Source organism: Nycticebus coucang, chromosome 16, assembly GCF_027406575.1.
Source record: "Nycticebus coucang isolate mNycCou1 chromosome 16, mNycCou1.pri, whole genome shotgun sequence".
NCBI classification, from domain to species: domain Eukaryota; kingdom Metazoa; phylum Chordata; class Mammalia; order Primates; family Lorisidae; genus Nycticebus; species Nycticebus coucang.
Window position 1 is genome coordinate 9,156,557 of NC_069795.1, and position 17,956 is coordinate 9,174,512.

Genomic DNA, 17,956 nt, shown 5'->3' on the forward strand with positions numbered 1-17,956 from the left:
AATTCCAGAATTACCAAGGGCAACCTGAAGGGGCCCTCACACCCTGGGTGCTGTCCTCACTCCCAGCAGACCCCTTCCCATCCCTCCCACAAAAGCCCCTCCTGTATCCGTCCAGCTTCCCATTTTGCTGTGTCTCTTCTCTCCAACGTGTAGCAGATTGTCCTTGTTCCCCACCTGAACCTGAAATAGTGACCCTCGACCTATCCAGCTCCACACTCCACCAGCAGACATCTTCCAGCCACCCACCACTCCAGTTGTAGAAAAACAAAAAAAACTGTCGATGGAGCTCACTGGCATGCATCTGGGGTGGGACATTGAGTTGCTCAATATGAGAAAAGTCCAAAGTGCTGTGGGGACAACTGCCAGGTGAACGGCTCAGAGGAGGACGTACTTGCAGTGGCCAGGTGGTCAGGGCATGGGAGGGGGTGAGCCATGGGTTTTTAACAATCTCCAGGGACTGGGCAGTTCACTGGGGAGCTGTGAACAGGACACAGAGAAGTGAGTGCGAACGGCAATCCGGGGCTGGCCCTGTCCCACTGTGCCCAGCCTTCAGTACCAGGCCAGCTGGGCAGGCTTGCCCCGCCAGCCACCGAGAGTCGCCAGAGGGCGTTGTAGAGAGCTAACCACGTGCAGACGCACCATATAGTCCTTTCCAGAAGTGCAGACATGACATTTCCAGTTGGTCTTGAATGTCTGCCTCTGCCAAGCCGCCTGTTGTCGTACACGAGCCAATTAACCTTCCATCCGAAGGTTGGACAACATAGCAAGACTCTCACATGGGCCTGCGCGGGCCACACTCAAAGAGCACTGTAATTGTCTAGACAGTTTCCTCCCGCCTCCTCTCGGCTTGAAGCTTCCAGTCCGTAGAAGAGGGAAGACAGGAGGGCGACAGTGCCTCTGCTGAGTCCCTGTTGCACATGTGAGTTGGTGCCCAGCCAGGCTCCAGAGCCGCCCAGACTAGCCAGGGTGCTGACCACGCAGATGGGACAGCAGGCATTCTGCACGTGAGTTTGGGGCGAAGTTACGGGTGGTGGGGGGCAGGGATTGGAGCTGACAGTCATTTGTCTTGAAGCTCAGGGTGGGAGGCCCTTCCAGATCAGGGGTGTGAGCAGCCGACGATCGGAGCATTCTGCAGGTGAGCATTACTGTGGCCCCTGAAGGTTGTGGCAGCTGCTGGATAGGCCTGGGCGGCCCCAGGGGACCCTCGGCAGCCTGTGTAAGGCAGCCAGGCTCCTAATGAGGCAGGAAGGACAGGAATCCGCTCCTCAAGTGTTTGGGCAGAACTCTTTCATCACTTGCCGGGCCTCATTCTGCAAGCAAGGACTGAATCTGCTGAGTGTTTTGAGACTGCGTGTGGCTTGGGGAGCCCATCCTCAATGGCCTCTTCCGTCTGTGGCCACTCTCACTTTTTCTACAAAGAGGTCCAGGCAGAGTGTTCAGAGTTTCCAGACTTGGGAGAACCCTGGCCCTGCTCTCAACACGCATACATCAGCCTGGGGAAGGGGAGGAAAGTCATAGATCTTTCTTAATAAGGGTAAAGAATGGTACTGAGGAGGGGAAATCCCACACAAACGTGTGTTAACCCTCTGACTGCCTAAGCCTCACAGCCCAACAGCTACTGAGGTCTTCCCAGGAGGACAGGAGGGCCCCTGCCAGGTGGAAGGGCCCCAGGCAGAGCGGAAAGAGAACCTGAAATAGTGCCCTGAGAGGGTCCCGAAACCCTGGAGCCACTCAGGGCCCTGGCTTTCGGCTATACATTTCCACCAAAAGGTTTACTTCCTGCACTTCTCAAAGCCATCTCATAATCGCTGGGTTCCTTTTGAAGTCTTGGGAAACCAGAGAGCCGCCCATGGTTGTGGGCTCCCAGCATGGGCCTGGGTCTGATGGGAAACGATGGGGCAGTCTGGGTGCAGCAGTCCAGTTTCTGTCTCTGGGTGGGTTCACCAGCATCTGGATGCACCTGCCTGGCAGGGTGGTACAAGTTCAGAAACTCACACCTTGCATTTGCCAACGTCCTTCCCTGAGGGTTCGTGGGTTTTTACATCTAGTATCTTAACATCTCCCAGACGGCTCTGGAAAGGATCTGAGTCATGTAAGGCTGAGCAGTTTATCTCCAGTGAGTCAGACTTGAAGCCAGCGCCAGCCTCCATCCTTATCTGGCTCAACCTGATTTGCAAATCTCTTAGGCTGACTGTGCTTTGTTTTCCCATCTGTATAAAGGGCTCAGCTGTGAAGATACCTATACAGCTAAGGGACAAAAACAGATTCTTCAGTGCTATAAAAAATCACTCATAAATATTTCTTCTGTGTTCTAGTTAGTTTTCTAGATGAATATTATAGAATTGACTATGTCCATTTATGTTTTTTAAAAAGTCATTTTTTGGCAAGGCGAGGTGGCTTAAATCTATAATTCCAGCACTTTGGGAGGCTAAGGCAGGAAGATTATTTGAGTCCAGTAATTTGAGACCAGCCTGTACAACATAACAAGACTCTGTTTCTAAAAATCAATTTTTTAATTATCCAAGTGTGGTGGCAGGCACCTGTAGTCCCAACTACTCAGGAGGCTGAGGCAGGAGGATCCCCTGATCCCAGGAGTTTGAAGCTGCAATGAGCTGTAATGATTCCACTGCACTTCAGCCTGGGTGACAGAGCAAGACCCTGTCTCTTAAAAAAAATCATTTTCTTGCTTATATCAGCAAAGATCTTTTACTACTCAGAATAAGAAGTCTGAAATTCTGTTTTTAAGGCTTATACCGATGTCTTTTGAAAATGTAGATGGTCAAACTTGCCAGTTCAGGAGTGATTGGTGCTGTCAAACTCAAACATTCCTTCTCCTAGCTGTTGGCCTTATCCCTCACAGTGTTTGCAGGAGAAGCAGCTGCCTGGCCCTGGGCTTTTTGCTGGGCTGCCAACAGAAACATCACACAGGGCATTTTCCACTGTGGGCCATTTGCTGAGAGGGCCCAGGGGCCTGGGCTGAGAGAGCCTCCTCACCTCTCCCTGCTGGGTAACTCTGCAAAAACAAAGTGGGACACTCACTCACCTCATCTACTTCATTCCCAGAGGAGTTCAGGGGGGACCAGCCAAGATCAGGGAGGCTCTGAGCTGAGTATCTTGGGCAAAGAAGCAAGCCCCTCAGAGGCAGCTGCTTGCTTCTAGACTTGGAGTGCACCTACCCACCCACAGCTTCCCTGGACAGGCAAGTAATGAAAACCCAGTGGCCGTCTCTTTCCACTGGCAGCCACCCCTGGGCACAGGAGACCGGCAAGAGCTTTGTCTCTGAAAGGCTCTTCGTTGGCAGATGGTCACAGAGGCTTCTGGGCTACACTAAACATAGGAAACTGTAGTTTTTTATTCTACATAACACTATTCTTTCAGCATTCAAGCTAGATGTATTCCTTGGTTTAAGAGGGGATAATCCTGATGTCCCCTTTCTGGGTATGGCCCAACAGGTAGGGTGCGTTCACCCAGGCCTCGCACTCAGAGGGGCGCTGCCCTTGGTTTACTGCACTGTGGTCACCACCTTAAGTCTGCATAATTTTTGACCAAGGGGCCCTGCATTTTCATTTTGTGCTGGGCTCTGTCTCTGAGAGCAGGCAAAGGTAACCTGCAGTGCCCAGCACTCTCCAGAGAGCTGCACAGCCTGGTCCTTTGCTCTTAGGAGGACTTCTGCAATCTGAAATCTCATGCCTGACCCAATTAATTCTAACCTTTCCTTTCTTTGGAGACAGTCTCACTCTGTCACCCAGGCTAGAATGCAATGGCATCATCATAGCTCAGAGCAACCTCAAACTCCTCCTGATCCTCCTGCCTTAGCCTCCCAATTCATTTTTTCTACTTTAAGTAGAGATGAGGTCTTGCTCTTGCTCAGGCTGGTTTCAAACTCCTGAACTCAGGGGATCCTCCCACCTCAGCCTCCCAAAATGCTAGGATTACAAGCATGAGCCACAGTGCCCAGCAAATTCTAAGCTTCTTAAACATTTAAAAAATACATACATCAAAGCATCACTAGCTTCCCTGATGACTGATCCTGTCATATTCTTAGTACTTTTGAGTATCATTCTTTGGAGACAGAACCAGGAGGAGTTTTGTTTTCAGGGGTCATCTGTGAAAATATAAATAAATGCCTGTGGGGTAACTTCTCCATCTGGGTTAATTAACACATGAGGGAGGCTGAGTGCCCAAGAGGTGCTGGGGACCCAGGAAAAGGAGCTGGTGGTAAGAACAGGCTTCCATGGGCACTGGGAGGGTGGGAGCAGGACGGCTGGGCCAGTTGGGGGTGCAGAGTCAGGGAAGGGGAAGCCCAGGGTCAAGACTGCAGGTAGAGGGAATGTGAGAGCACGGTGGGTAGATCAGACGGTATCCAGGGGACAGGTGGGACAAAAGTGTCCCCATTTCAGAATGAGCCCAGAGAAGAGTCCGAATACAGCCAGCAGGCAGGCCTGATAGGACCTTTAAAAGCCACATCAATTAAGACTGTCATTCTCAAATCTGTCGGCATGTCCAAATCATCCAGTCGGGGAAGGGCTCCAAAGTTCCCACATAGGGACCCCTCCCCAATCAGGGAATCAGACTCGCTGGGGGCAGCCAGGACATCAGGACCTTTTAAAAGCTCCCCAAGGGATGCTCGGGAAAGTGGAAAGCCAGTGATTCAGGCTACTTTTCTGGAAACATACAGAGGCTGGGGTATACAGAGGCTTGCGTAGTGCTTGAAGGATAAAAGCAGGGCAGAGCAGGGCAGAGCAGCCCCAGGCTGGGCAGGGCGCTTCCCACAGTGGGAGGGGTGGGCAGAAGAGAAGAGCAGAAAAGAGAAGAAAGTGGACTGCAGCTTACGGCCTCTACCCGGGTACCACATCTGAGTTTTGCACTTATGAGGCTTCCTCTGCTCGGCTCGGGCACCATCTCGCCACCCCCAGTACTGTCTAAAATCCTGTCCTCTGTGGAAAGCCCGGCAGCTGGAAAGTGGGATGGTGTGTGGAAACAGCCGTTGAAGTCTGGTTCTAGGGACAAGATGTGTTCCACGAGGGGGTCCGGTGGGCAGAGACATAAAGGCAGAATGAAGATGGAGGCCGGGAGTCAGGACCACCCTTCCCCCATCACATCAGCAGCAAGAGGCTGGAGGGCGTGACACACACCTGTCTCTCTCTAGCCCTACCTCCCTCTCCCTCACTCCCACAGGCAGAAAGTCAATTGATAGTCAAGGAAATGTGACCTCTCCCCCCAGGGGTGAAACAGCTGGGTGGAGAGTTGTCCTGAGCACTTCCTGGCAGATCCCTACCCCACGCCCCTCCTCTGGGCCTTCCTTCCCCTCTCCTGTGTGCGGTGGGTCCTGCCCACCCGCAGGCTGACTCTGCACTGCCACCAGCGTCCCTACCGCTCCAACCCCTCTCTTGCAGCTCTCCCCTCCTGGGGAGGGGCCCAGCGTCTTGGCCTCTTGGAACCTGCCATCCGCTGATCCCCAACCTGAGCACCATCCTCGCCCACTTTGCATCCTCCTTTCCCCCTTCCCAGCTTGGCACTGACTTTTACACACATTCTCACCCCCACAACCCCCTCTGCCTTTGTTTTCCTTTAGAACCTCCCCCCGCTTCATTGAGTCTAGTCCAGCCCTCTGTCCCCTGGAGACCCACACCAAGCAGCCGCCGGTGCTGGAGAGGGCTGTCTGGCCAGGTGGTCTCCTGGAACCAGCAGGACCACTTGCCCACACAGCACTGGGTACTGACCAGTCCTGGTCCCCTGGTCCCAATTAAGTCCTGCCCTCCTGGGCAACCACGGCCCCCTCCTCACTCAAACCTCCAGCACTTCCTCTTCCTTCTCAAGACATCATCTTGCTTCCTATGTCCCTGAGAAAATGAGAGCAATTGAAACGCCCACATGCCCCAGACCCCCTGCGCCCACCTGCCTCCCATTCTGCAATGAGCTGTGTGCCCTCCGGTCTGCACCGGTCTCTCCACATGAGCACCAGGGCCCCTGCTGCCCTACTCGGGATGTGTCTTCAACACTGTCAATGTTTCCCTTCTCTCCAGATCATTTCCAAAGACATACAAACATGCTTCAATTTTATCTTCAGAATTAGAACAAAGCAAAACTCATCCCACTGGCAGTGGGTCCCAACAATTTTGATTTCATTTGTTGTTATTCACGTTGTTGTTTGGGGGGTTATTGTTTTACCTTGGATCCCTTAGGCAATCTGGTGACTTCTACATATCTTTTCTCAGCACAATACTTTTAAATGTATAAAATAATATGCAAGATTATAAAGGAAGCCCAAGATACACTTACCGAGATACTGAGATACACTTACCAAAGTATTAAAAGCAATTCTGTCCATAGTAATGTGAGGGCTTCTGTATGAATGCGTTCTATCACAAGGTCTCACATTGTCTTATAACCTCCATTTGAAATAGAGATAATGGTAAACGATCTTTCCAGGTGTCTGCAGCACCTGTAATGTAATGGAAACTGTCAGTGATTTCTATTGTTAAGTCATGAGCATGGGCAGCAATCAGATTGCTGGAGATGACTGGCTGTAACCATGGTGAAAGAAAATGTTACTTGTCAGTGAAATAAAAGATGTTACTTTTGTCCCTATCATAGTTGACAGATACCCTGAATTCTATGACCCTGGACCCTGCCCTACATCTGTTGCTTCATGTCCTGGTTCTCTCTGATGGTCTCTCCAAAGAGTTCCCTCGGCCCATTTCCCCCCATACCTCTGTCCCTCTTCTCTCTCAAGCCCACTCCAATCACTCCATCAAGTCTCCAGTTTCCTTCAGTTGCTAAATCCAGTGATCATTTCTCATTGCTCTGATAACATGATTTATCTGAAGACGTGTCCTCTCAACATGGAGCCCCATCCTCACCCACCAGTCTCTGTGTTGATTCCTGACTCCTGGTCACCCCTTAAATCCCCCAGCTGCCTCCTCTTTGCGCCTCATCTATGGTTCTGGAGGGCTCCAAGATTGGCCCTTGGGCCCCTGTCCATTCTCATTTCCTGGGGGCCTTCAGTCTCACAACTTCCAACCCCCCACCTCCAAGCTGTGGAGTCTCAGACGGACACCTCAGTCCACTCCCCTCCAACTGTGCACTTACATATCCAACCATGGTCATCCCCAGCTGGTTGTGAACAGACATCTCAACCCAACATACACAGAACAAGCTCCTGTTTTCTGCTCTGCATCCTCTGTGTTCATTGCAGTTCCTCAGAGAAGCATAATCAATAAGCTGTGCCTACCGAGAAAAAGAGATTGTGATAAGGAGTCAGCTCACATGAGTAGGGAGACTGGCCGTCCAAAATCTGCAGGGTGAGCCAGCAGGCTGGAGACCCAGGAGGCACGATGCAGTGGCTCCAGTTGGAAGGCAGTCTGCTGTAGAACCAATTGGGAAGGGCTTATGGTGCAAATAAAGCCCAAAGACAGTTGGCTGGAGAAGCCTTTCTTGCTCAAGGGAGGACGAATGTTATGGACTGAATGTTTGTATCCTCCCAAAATTCACATGTTGAAGCCCTAACCCCCAATATGATAATATCTGGAGATGAGGACTTTGGATGACAATTGGGGTTCAATGAGGTCATAATGGTGAGGCCGTAATGATGGGAGTAGTGGCCTTAGAAGAAGAGAAAAGGAGAAAGATTTCTCTCTGTGTGACACAAAGAAGAGGTCGTATGAATCCTCACTAGGAACTAGACCAGCCAAAACTGACCTCAGACATTCCAGCCTCCAGAATCGTCAGAAAATGAATTTCTGTAGCTTAAGCCATCAGGTTTATGGTAAAATACTAAACCTTTTTGTTCTCTTTAGGCCTTCAACTGAGTGGGTAAGGCCCATCTACAGGGAGGGCCATCTGCTTTACTCAAAGTCCACTGATTTAAATATTAATCTTATCCAAAAACTAAAACCTCATAGAAACCCAAAGAATAATGTTTGACCATTCATTATCTGGGCACCCTACAGCCCAGCCATGTTGACACAAAATTGACTGTCACACCTTCCAAACCCAGGTCCTCATATCTCCCATCCTCTTACCTCTCTTAATAAACTGCAACTCCATTCTTCCAGTTGCCCAAGACAATAGCCTTGGGCACCTGTCTGTCCTCCCACCAGCTGAAGTATCAGCAAATGCTGTCAGCCTCACCTTCCAAATGTATCGAGAAACTGATGTCTTTTCAGCACCCACCTTTATCACTACCACCCTGGCTATTCTCCCAGGGTCTCATACCTGGATGATCACAGGAGCCTCCTATTTGGTCTCCTTGATTCAGCCCAAATGTGACCTTGAACATATTACTTATCCTCCCTAAGTCTGTTCCCCACCCATAAATAAGGATGATGGCACACACACTGAGACCTATTTAAGAATTAAATAAATGCTAGGACTAGCCTGGGCAACATAGTGAGACCCTTCATCTGGGAAAAAAATGAAAAATTGGCAGCGCCTGTAGTTCAAGCTGCTAAGGTGCCAGCCACATACACTGGAGCTGGCAGGTTTAAATCAAGCTCGAGCCCACCAAACGACAATGACAACTATAACCAAACGCAGCCAAGCGTTGTGGTGGGCGCCTGTAGTCCCAGCTATTTGAGAGGCTGAGGCAAGAGGATCGCTTAAGCCCCCCGTTTGAGGTTGCTCCAGGTGTAGAATATAAATGTCTTAACACAATAACTAAGAAAATGCCGTGAAGGCTATGTTAACCAGTTTCATGAAAACATTTCAAATTGTATATATATAAAAAAAAAGTCTGAGGTTGCTGTGAGTGGTGACACCGCAGCACTCTACCCAGGGCGACAGCTTGAGACTGTCTCAAAAAAAAAGAAAAGAAAGAAAAAAATGAAAAATTATCTGGGCATGGTGGCACACATCTATAGTCTCTGCTATTCAGGAGGCTGTGGTAGGAGGACCACTCGAGGCCAGGAGTTCAAGGTTATAGTGAGCTATGATTGTGGCCCTGCACTCCACAAACTGGGTGACAGACCAAGACCCTATCTCTAAAATAAATAAATAGGGCCAGGCACCATGGCTCATGCCTGTAATCCTAGCACTCTGGGAGGCCAAGGCAAGTGGATTGTTTGAGCTCAGGAGTTTGAGACCAGCCTGAGCTAGAGAGAGACCCTGTCTCTAAAAATAGCTGGGCATTGTGTTGGGTGCCTATAATCCCAACTACATGGGAGGCTGAGGAAAGAGGATCACTTGAGCCCAAAAGGCTCAACCTCACTTGAGGTTACTGTGAGCTGTGACTTCACAGCACTGTACCGAGGGAGACAAAGTAAGATTCTGTCAAATAAATAATAAATAAATCAATGTCAATGCAAGTACTTCCACGTGTTTTGGCGTATCACAAACAGTAAATTTTGCGATGGTAGTTTTCACTCTTATTATTAATAACAGTTTTTGAGTACCTGGGCTTGAAAGGCTAAGTTGACAGAGGGTGAGCTTTAAACATCATGTTGAATAGTATTCTGTTTAGCATTAGTAATCTTAGCCTTATGTTTTCCTTCCACGCCACATTTTAACCACTGTAAGGTAGTCCTAGTTCAATGCTCGAATAAATAATTTCAAAGGCTTATAACTTTCCTAAAATAGTTGTCTTCTTCACGGAGGTTTCCAGCCCAGCTGTGACAATGTCCTATTGCTTACTGTTGTTTTGTTTTGTTTTTGTTTCAATGTAAGTCCTAACTAAAGAGGCCTCACAGAGTTCTGCTGAATTTCCAAGGTGAAGCCTTGGTGGCCTTCTGAGTCACCTTATGCAAACCTGGTCTACCCCTCAAACTTGGGTTTTTATGTTTTTATGAAACTAAGGCACGTTGATTTAAGAAAACCAGACAACCAACCTGCAAAGCCCCATTAATCTGGGTGCAGCCCAGCCAACTTGCACACATACTAGAGAAATACCATGAGCCCCACAAACTCTGTGGTTAAGTGAACTCATTCGCTTTTTAAATCTGGAGATGCTGAGTCATTTGATTACTGTACAGGTTACTTACTATTTGCTCTTGACTTTCCAAGTCTATAGGCCGCTTTCCAGATTCTTCCTTCTCCATGTCCCCGGACTGCTCCTTGGATTTTGTCCTCTATACTTAGGGACATGAAGCTAACCACTACTTTGGTTTGTTGTTTTTTTCCTTCACTGACAAATGTGTAGCGACCAGATCATGTTCAATGCCTGTTCTGGAAGGGGAGCCACTCTCATACTCAGACCTGGCGGGGTTTTTTCTCTAACTCTCTGTACCGCATTCAGCTAGTTTGCTGTAGAAGTTTCCTGGTGCTGCCATAACAAGGCACCACAAACTGGGTGGCTTAAAACAACAGAAATTTATTCTGTCTGAGTCCCAGAGGCCAGAAGCCTGAGACCAAGGTGTTGGCAGTGCCGTTCCCTTCTGAGGGCTCTGAGGGAGACTCGGTTCCAGGGCTCTCTCGGTCGCTCTGGTGGCTGCTGGCCATCCTTGGAGTTACTTGCTTTATAGCCGCCTCACTCCACTCCCTGCCTCCCTCTTCCTGTGGTGACCTCCCTGTATCTCTCTGTCTTGACAATCTTATAAGGACACTGGTGTCATTGGTTTAGGGGCCCATAATGCTCCAGTGTGACTTCATCTTAACTAATTACATCTGCGATGACCCTATTTCCAAATAAGGTCACATTCTGAGGTCCTGTGGGTCACAATTCGACATATCTCTTTTGGGGGACACAGTTCAATCCATTGCATCTCATATACAAAGGTATAAAGCCTTCCCACTGAACCTTTAACTATTAATACATCATCTAATAATCATTTAAAGCTTTGCAAAATATTCTTATGTCCCTAGTTTTTTTTTTTAACTTTTCTAATATTTTTCCTTATATGCAGGTTTTTAGTCATCTGTGCCTTGAAAAGGTCCAACATAGCAATTCTAAATATCTATCTTGTCAGGAAAAACTGCCATGAAAAGGCAGCAAAGTATTTTACTAAGTGAAATTCAACCATTTTATTTTAAACTGTTGATCTATTTTGTTGTTAATGAATTCTAATGAAGTTTGGTAAACTGAGAGATAATGCCTCCTGGGAAAGGATTTAGAATTTTTATGGTCATAGTGACCTAAGTTTGTCCTTTTCAGTAAATCAATAGAGTATTCAATCTTAATGAGCTGAAAATGGACTCAGCAAGCATTTAGCCACACACTGTGGATTTCATTTGTGTTAACACACTTTCCCAAACCAGTGCTTATTATAAAAAATAGATTGGTCTTCATTCATCCAAAAGGGAGGGGGAAATTTAATCTCAACCTCGTCATGTCTGTACAATTTGGGGCAACAGATTTTACCTTGGTTTTTCTCAATAACAAAGCGAGCACTAATTGTCCTGACAGTCAGAAGTTTACTCACATGCTTCTCCTGTCTCCGCCTTCCCTGGAAAGTCTACATGAAAGGCCGTGTGTGGACGACATAGAACATCCTCTAAATTTAAAATATAGAGGCTGCCAGTCTGAAAAATAATCCAAGTTGGAACAGCAACAGGGAATTTGGAATAGCAATGATGGAAACTTCATTTTTAAAGGGAAAGAAACCACAGGATGGCCCATTCTAAAAGAATATCAAATGTTTTTTTCCAAAGTGTTACTTGATTACCTTCTCATAATTCTTGTACATTAATATTGTGTAAGAGGATGTGCTAAAATAGCACCTCCAAAATGTATCTAAATTTCTAGGAAAGAGGTTCACTTGCTTTCTGCATTAATAAGAAACAGTATCCAGTATGTCCTTAGGAAATACTAGCTGAAGTTAATTCATTCAGATAGAGCATAAAAAAATCGCTTCTCGGCCTTTTGGCTAAGATCAAGTGCAGATATAGCATAAAAGTTACTTTCTTTTTTCCTGTGGGATATCTTTGCTAATACATCTCATTTAAATGAATCTAAACCTCCCTTGAGTCGATTCTTAGCTCCCCAATTCAATTTATGAAATAGCTAAACAATCACGAAGAGACCACTCAGTTGAGGTGACAGGGAGGACTACAGGTGTTTGAAGCAGTCATTGTCTTAAATTGCTGAACATGAAAGTTGAAGCAGCTCTGCATTCTTTCAAGGGCCGATGACTGAGTCCATTTAAAGGTGGCTCTTCATTTTTCTCTAATAAACTTACAGGAACTGAATCAAGTTTTACGCTATCTCCACCATGGACCCCAACCCATGTGGGAGGTATTTGGGGGCAGTCACGTGTAGGAAGCTTCCACACAGCCCTAAAACCAACCAACCAACGAGGCAGGAAAAGCTGAGGTGAGGCACATATGGCCAAACCCTCCAATTCTCCACCGGACACTAGAGCCGGGTGGTGCTGGGTAAAGAATCTTCTACCACACCCGGCTTGGGCCCCACCACGCAGCCTGTGCCACATCCACCGGCCCGAGGCTGGCATTTCCTTCCCCAGTGTGGGTGGAAGAGGCCCAGAAGTGCTTTCTAAACACAGGCTGATTTTGCAAGGGGAGAAGTGACAGCTGCAGGTAGCCAAAGATGAGATTGCTGCGGGGCAAGAAGAGCCTGGGATTCAAACATCCCACGCCCTGCGGCCCCACCAAGAAGCCTGGGTGGAAGTTCAGCCAAGTACAGGCCCCAGAGAGTTGGGAAAGGGGCTTCAGAAGACTAACGGGGTGAAGGATGAAACAGACGGGCCCAGGAGGGGATGCCAGCCAGGCAAGATGCAGGAGTTGGGGCAGGCAGATGACACATCTGCCCCTTAGTCCTGGCCTGGCTTCCCTACGGGGTGCCGCTGTTGAAATGATGTTCAATTTGGAGCCAAAACTCCAATGTTGCCCCAAGTGGGGTCTAGGCAGGCTGGGAGGTGAGCAAACTGAGGGAACCCCCCTGTGTACTGTAGGTTCCTGCCTTTAGTTTTTGTAAAAAAAAATTCTTTAAAAGAAAATGTAGCTCATAGACATCAGAGGAAGAAGACAACATAGAAGTTTATGTGGAGAATATGAATGCCCTCACCCTGCAGAGCTGGGGCTCCTCAGACCAGCCCGTTTGAGGGCTGCCAGGGGCTCTGTGCTTTCCGCAGCACATTTTCACGGGACTTTACCGACTTACTTACAGATATTATTCTCACAGATTTTCACAGGACTTTATAGCCCCTGTTGGCTGCTGGGCCTCCTGAAAATCAATCAAATTATCTTTTATTTTTATTTTTTCTTTTTAGCAATGCTGTCTCACCATTGCCCCCATTGACCTTTCAAGGGACTCTAAGTCCAAGTGATTTTGCCAAAATAATGTAACAGCAAGTTGTTCTTCTCTGGAAAAGGGGGCAGGGATATCTCTAGTTAAATAAGTTTAGCAAATACTGTACGCAAAACATTTTCTGAGAGGATCACAAGGCACCTTTGCTTTGAGAAGCCCTAGAGTCACCCAGCCTTTCTTAAATATATTTAACATTTACTTCCTCAACACAAGTCATCCTTTGAATTCAGTGTTCCAAGAAGTAGTCATTGGGAAACCTGTCCTCAATCCAGTTCACACATGCTGGCCACATGCTGCCCACCTAGGATGGTGCGTTTGAGCTTTGTGCACCCCAAATGCAAGACCCAACATTTATTCCTAGGACACACCACCTCATTAGATTCTGCCCCACAACCCAGCCTGTCAAGGTCTTTTGGAACTTGATGCTAGGAATCCTGTTTGTTTTGGACCCATATCTCTCAAGCAAATGTTTTCATGTGCATACACACATCTGCAGGAAAAGGGGAACTCTTAGGTGAACAGCCAGTCAGCCCTGCTCACACTGATCCTGCTGGGAGGTCAGGCCTGGGCCAGTTTCTTCCCATACATACAGATCTGATGGTGGGGCCCTTCCAGAGCATCCAAGAAGAGTTTTATGTGGCTTCCAGGGAGATGCATTCAGTTAAAGTTGTTTTTTCATCAGATGGCCTCAAAGTACAAAGTGGCTGCTAGGAAGTTGAATTATTACCTAATGCAGGAGCAGCTGCGCTACCCACAGGGGAAAGGAGAGGGGAGCTCGTGTCTGGGAGTTGGGGATTCATTAACACTTCTTAAATTAGCAAATCTTTATATAGCACAAGTTTAAAAATAGTAACCTAATAGTTTCTAAAATTAGCCATCATTGCTCTCCATAAATATTCAGGCCTCCAATAAATTTCTAGTCCACTTGCCTTACCTACTGGGGTCAAACCAGGCTGAGCTTTTATGCCATATTCTTTTGGAGCAGAAGACTTAATGATCGGCCTTGACAAGTGAGAGCTGTGAGAAGCCCCAGAATGCACAAAGTGTGGACATCAGGGTGCAGGTGGGGCCAGAAGGGGTCTCAGAGGCTCTTCACTGATCTGGATGCTTGAAGGGGTCAACTGTTCTGATTTACTTGGGACTGTGCCAGTTTTAGCACTGAAATTCCCCTGTCCTGGGCAACCCCTCAGTCCCCAGGAAACCAAGACAAGTGGTTATCCTGGCTACCTAAGACACTGCAAAAAGATCAAGGCCACTCTTCTGGGACATTTTTTTTTTTAAAGACAGAGTCTCACTTTGTCACCCAGGCTAGAGTGCCATGGCATCACAGCTCACAGCAACCACAAACTCTTGCGCTCACGTGATCTCTTGCCTCAGCCTCCCAAGTAGCTGGGACTACAGGTGCCTGCTACAACATTCAGCTAATTTTTCTGTTTTTAGTAGAGATGGAGTATTGCTTTTGTCAGGCTGGTCTTGACCTCCTGAGCTCAGAGATCCTCCTAGCTCAGCCTCTCAGAGTGCTAGGATTACAGGTGTGAGCCACTGCACCTAGCCTCTTCTGGTACATCTTTGGGGAAGACATTCTGCTCCCCAGAATCTGCTGCTGATACAACCTGAAGCCCTCACGCTAACTTCAGTCCCATTTATTAATAATTGTGGCAGGTTAACCTTTCAAGATAGGTTAAAAAAGAAAGGTAATAATAATATTTGAGGCAGGGAGTGTGTAAAGAAAGAATGAAACCATGAACAGTACTAGTTGGGCCAGGCACAGAACTGTCACCCCTGCACATCCCTGGTTTCCCCACACGTAAAACAGGGATGTTAACAGCCACTGCCTCATGAAGTTGTTGAAACTGGTTCACATCTAGTAGGGGATTTCTTAACACCCTAGGATTAAAGCTGAGAGGGCCGTGGAACCCCACAGATGGTCCCTGGCCAGCACATGTCCCTGTCACCTAGGAGTTGCCCTGCAGCCCCACTATCCTGCCCTGCAGCCTCCTTTGCTTAAATATAACACATTCCTCTGCTGTGAGGAAGAAGGAAGAAGCAGGTTTTGCCTACTGAATTCTTTGCTGGTTGAGGGACTCCGAAGCGACATCAGCAGCAGAAAGGCTTTCCTTTTCTCCCTTCAGAAGCAGAAACCACCTTAGGGCGGGGGGCAGCTGGGGTCCAGCACGGTGGCTCACACCCACACTTGTAGCACACTGGGAGGCCAAGGCAGGAAGATCCCTGTGAGCCCAGGAGTCTGAGAGCAGCCTAAGCAAGAGCCAGACCCTGTTTCTACAAGACAGAAAAATTAGCCAGGCATTGTGGTGCACCTGGCCCTACACGGATGCTACAAGTCCTTATCCCAGGATGTGCTCTGGATTTTGCTGTACCTAGAATTTTTGTAAAACCTTTGAAATGGCTCCACATTCCCATATTCTAAAAGCCAGGTACCAGTTTCTGCTTACAATAAAGCCACTTTCCCAAAGTCCTCACTAATCACAAGCTGGGGTGAACCGGGTAGCATGGTGTGAATGGAGGCCTGACCCAGAGGAGAGGGGTGCTGGCCTCTGGTCCTGGCTGTGGCTCCTAAGGAGCTGGTGGCCTTGGTAATTTCTGTCGCTGGCAATCTGTACATCACAGCCAGCTCTGTAATTTTGAAGGCAGTGTCTGATCTGCCTATGAAGGTAGGCCTCTCCCTCCTTAAGAAGGTGGAGAAGTCACCCTCTTTCAAAAAACACCTCATCCCCATGACAGACCTAGGCTACTTTCTAGGTCACGAATGGCACACACCTTAGCACTTGTCAGTCCAAGGTGTAAAAGAGTTCGTTACTGTAACAACTGTTAAATACTGAATACTGACTTGACCAACACAAGGACATGAGATTCAAATGCTGCAGACATGCTGGAAGGCAGACACAGGGCAGAGCATCCCACAAGGGGTGGTAAGTGCTGAGAGAGTCCAGAAATAGGGGGCTCCGGAACGCCCTTCCCTGAGGTTAGATTCCCCTTGTCATCCCTTCTGCCTCCAGGGAAATCAGCTGAGTCTCCCCCCACCCCCAGTGAATTCTCAGGACCGGTTTCTTAGACTATGCTAATTGTTATGCCAACCCCTAATGAAAATTCGCTGTCGGGGACAGGAATAATTAATGGGGATAATCTTTAACCCAGTTTCCTTTCTCTCCCTGCCCCCGCCTCCCCGGCTTCATTAGGCCTCCCGCGGGCGCCTGAGGAGCGCGATCCCCGAGGCGCAGGGAGCCACCCGGCTGGCCTAGCAGGTGGCGGGCCATGGCCAGCACGGCCGTGCAGCTGCTGGGTTTCGTGCTCAGCTTCCTGGGCATGGTGGGCACGCTCATCACCACCATCCTGCCGCACTGGCGGCGCACGGCGCACGTGGGCACCAATATCCTGACGGCTGTGTCCTACCTGAAGGGGCTGTGGATGGAGTGCGTGTGGCACAGCACCGGGATCTACCAGTGCCAGATCTACCGGTCCCTGCTGGCGCTGCCCCGCGACCTGCAGGCGGCGCGCGCGCTCATGGTCATCTCTTGCCTGCTCTCGGGCTTCGCCTGCGCCTCTGCCGTCGTGGGCATGAAGTGCACGCGCTGCGCCAAGGGCACGGGCGCCAAGGCCACGTTCGCCGTGCTGGGCGGTGCGCTCTTCATCCTGGCCGGCCTGCTCTGCATGGTAGCCGTCTCCTGGACCACCAACGACGTGGTGCAGAACTTCTACAACCCGCTGCTGCCCAGCGGCATGAAGTTCGAGATCGGCCAGGCGCTGTACCTCGGCTTCATCTCCTCGTCCCTCTCGCTCATCGGCGGCACCTTGCTCTGCCTGTCGTGCCAGGACGAGGCGCCCTACAGGCCCTCCCAGGCCCAGCCCAGGGCTACCACGGCCACCGCACCCGCCTACCGTCCTCCCGCCGCCTACAAGGACAACAGGGCCCCCTCGATGACCTCCGCTTCGCACAGCGGCTACCGGCTAAACGACTACGTGTGAGTCCGGTCGCCTGACGCTGCGCCCCGGGGCACTGCGGACTGCGGCAGGAGTTCCAGCACTGAGTTGACTTCTGGGCTATTTCTGCATCCAAGGAAACAATGTGAACGTGAAGAAATGTTCTCAGAACCCAGGGAAGGCGTGGGGAGGAGGAAGAGAGAAAGCTTTATATACCAAAGACACAAACAAATCCTTTCTGTTTTTGTATTTATTATACGTATTTATGTGGGTGATTTAATAACAGCTCAGGAGGAGGTGGCTTGGGGGGGGTTGGTTGACAGGGTTTGTAATACAGGAATAAACCTTTCAGACGTGGTTGTTTATGGAGTGGATGGTTTGCGTTTCTGTTTCCAGACTATTATTCTGGCTTCTAAGGTGCTGGTGGGAATCTCCGTCAGAGCCTGTCTGGGCCAGGGTGGGGGGCCCGGCAGCGGTGCTGACCACAGTGCCCCGAGTCCTGACACTGGGGGTGTGGCCACCGCCATGCGCAGTGGGGATTTTATTGCTCCGTACTGGAGCTACACCCACAAAAAATAGTTGCTGCAGTGTGGTTTAAACTCTGAGGCAGGGCAGGAGGGAAGGGGCTCTCTTGGGAAAAAACAGTTGCCACAAGTCACAAAATAAGAACAATTTCATTCATGTCTTCTCATGAGCAATAGGTCCCCACCAGTTAGAAAACAAGAGCCAGAAGAAAAAACAAAGCGAAACGTACCTGGTGGCTTTCTAGGGATTGACAAGCCCAGTTAGTAGCGCTACTCACCCGAGGCCCTCAGCCTA

At 49.1% G+C, this 17,956-nt stretch overlaps 1 protein-coding gene across 2 annotated transcripts; it reads left to right on the forward strand.

Moving 5' to 3' along the window:
* The first annotated feature begins 423 nt into the window (after nucleotides 1–423).
* On the forward strand, nucleotides 424–17,492 carry CLDN14 (claudin 14). 2 transcript variants are annotated; one of them, XM_053565557.1, is made up of 2 exons: nucleotides 424–1,004; nucleotides 16,396–17,492. In XM_053565557.1, exon 2 carries the CDS (start codon nucleotides 16,472–16,474, stop codon nucleotides 17,180–17,182), a length of 711 nt encoding a protein of 236 aa, XP_053421532.1. In that variant the 5' UTR covers nucleotides 424–1,004; nucleotides 16,396–16,471; the 3' UTR covers nucleotides 17,183–17,492. The 2 variants fall into 2 exon arrangements, with proteins under 2 accessions (XP_053421532.1, XP_053421533.1); XM_053565558.1 differs by lacking the exon at nucleotides 424–1,004 and adding an exon at nucleotides 1,012–1,135.
* Nucleotides 17,493–17,956: the final 464 nt, after the last annotated feature.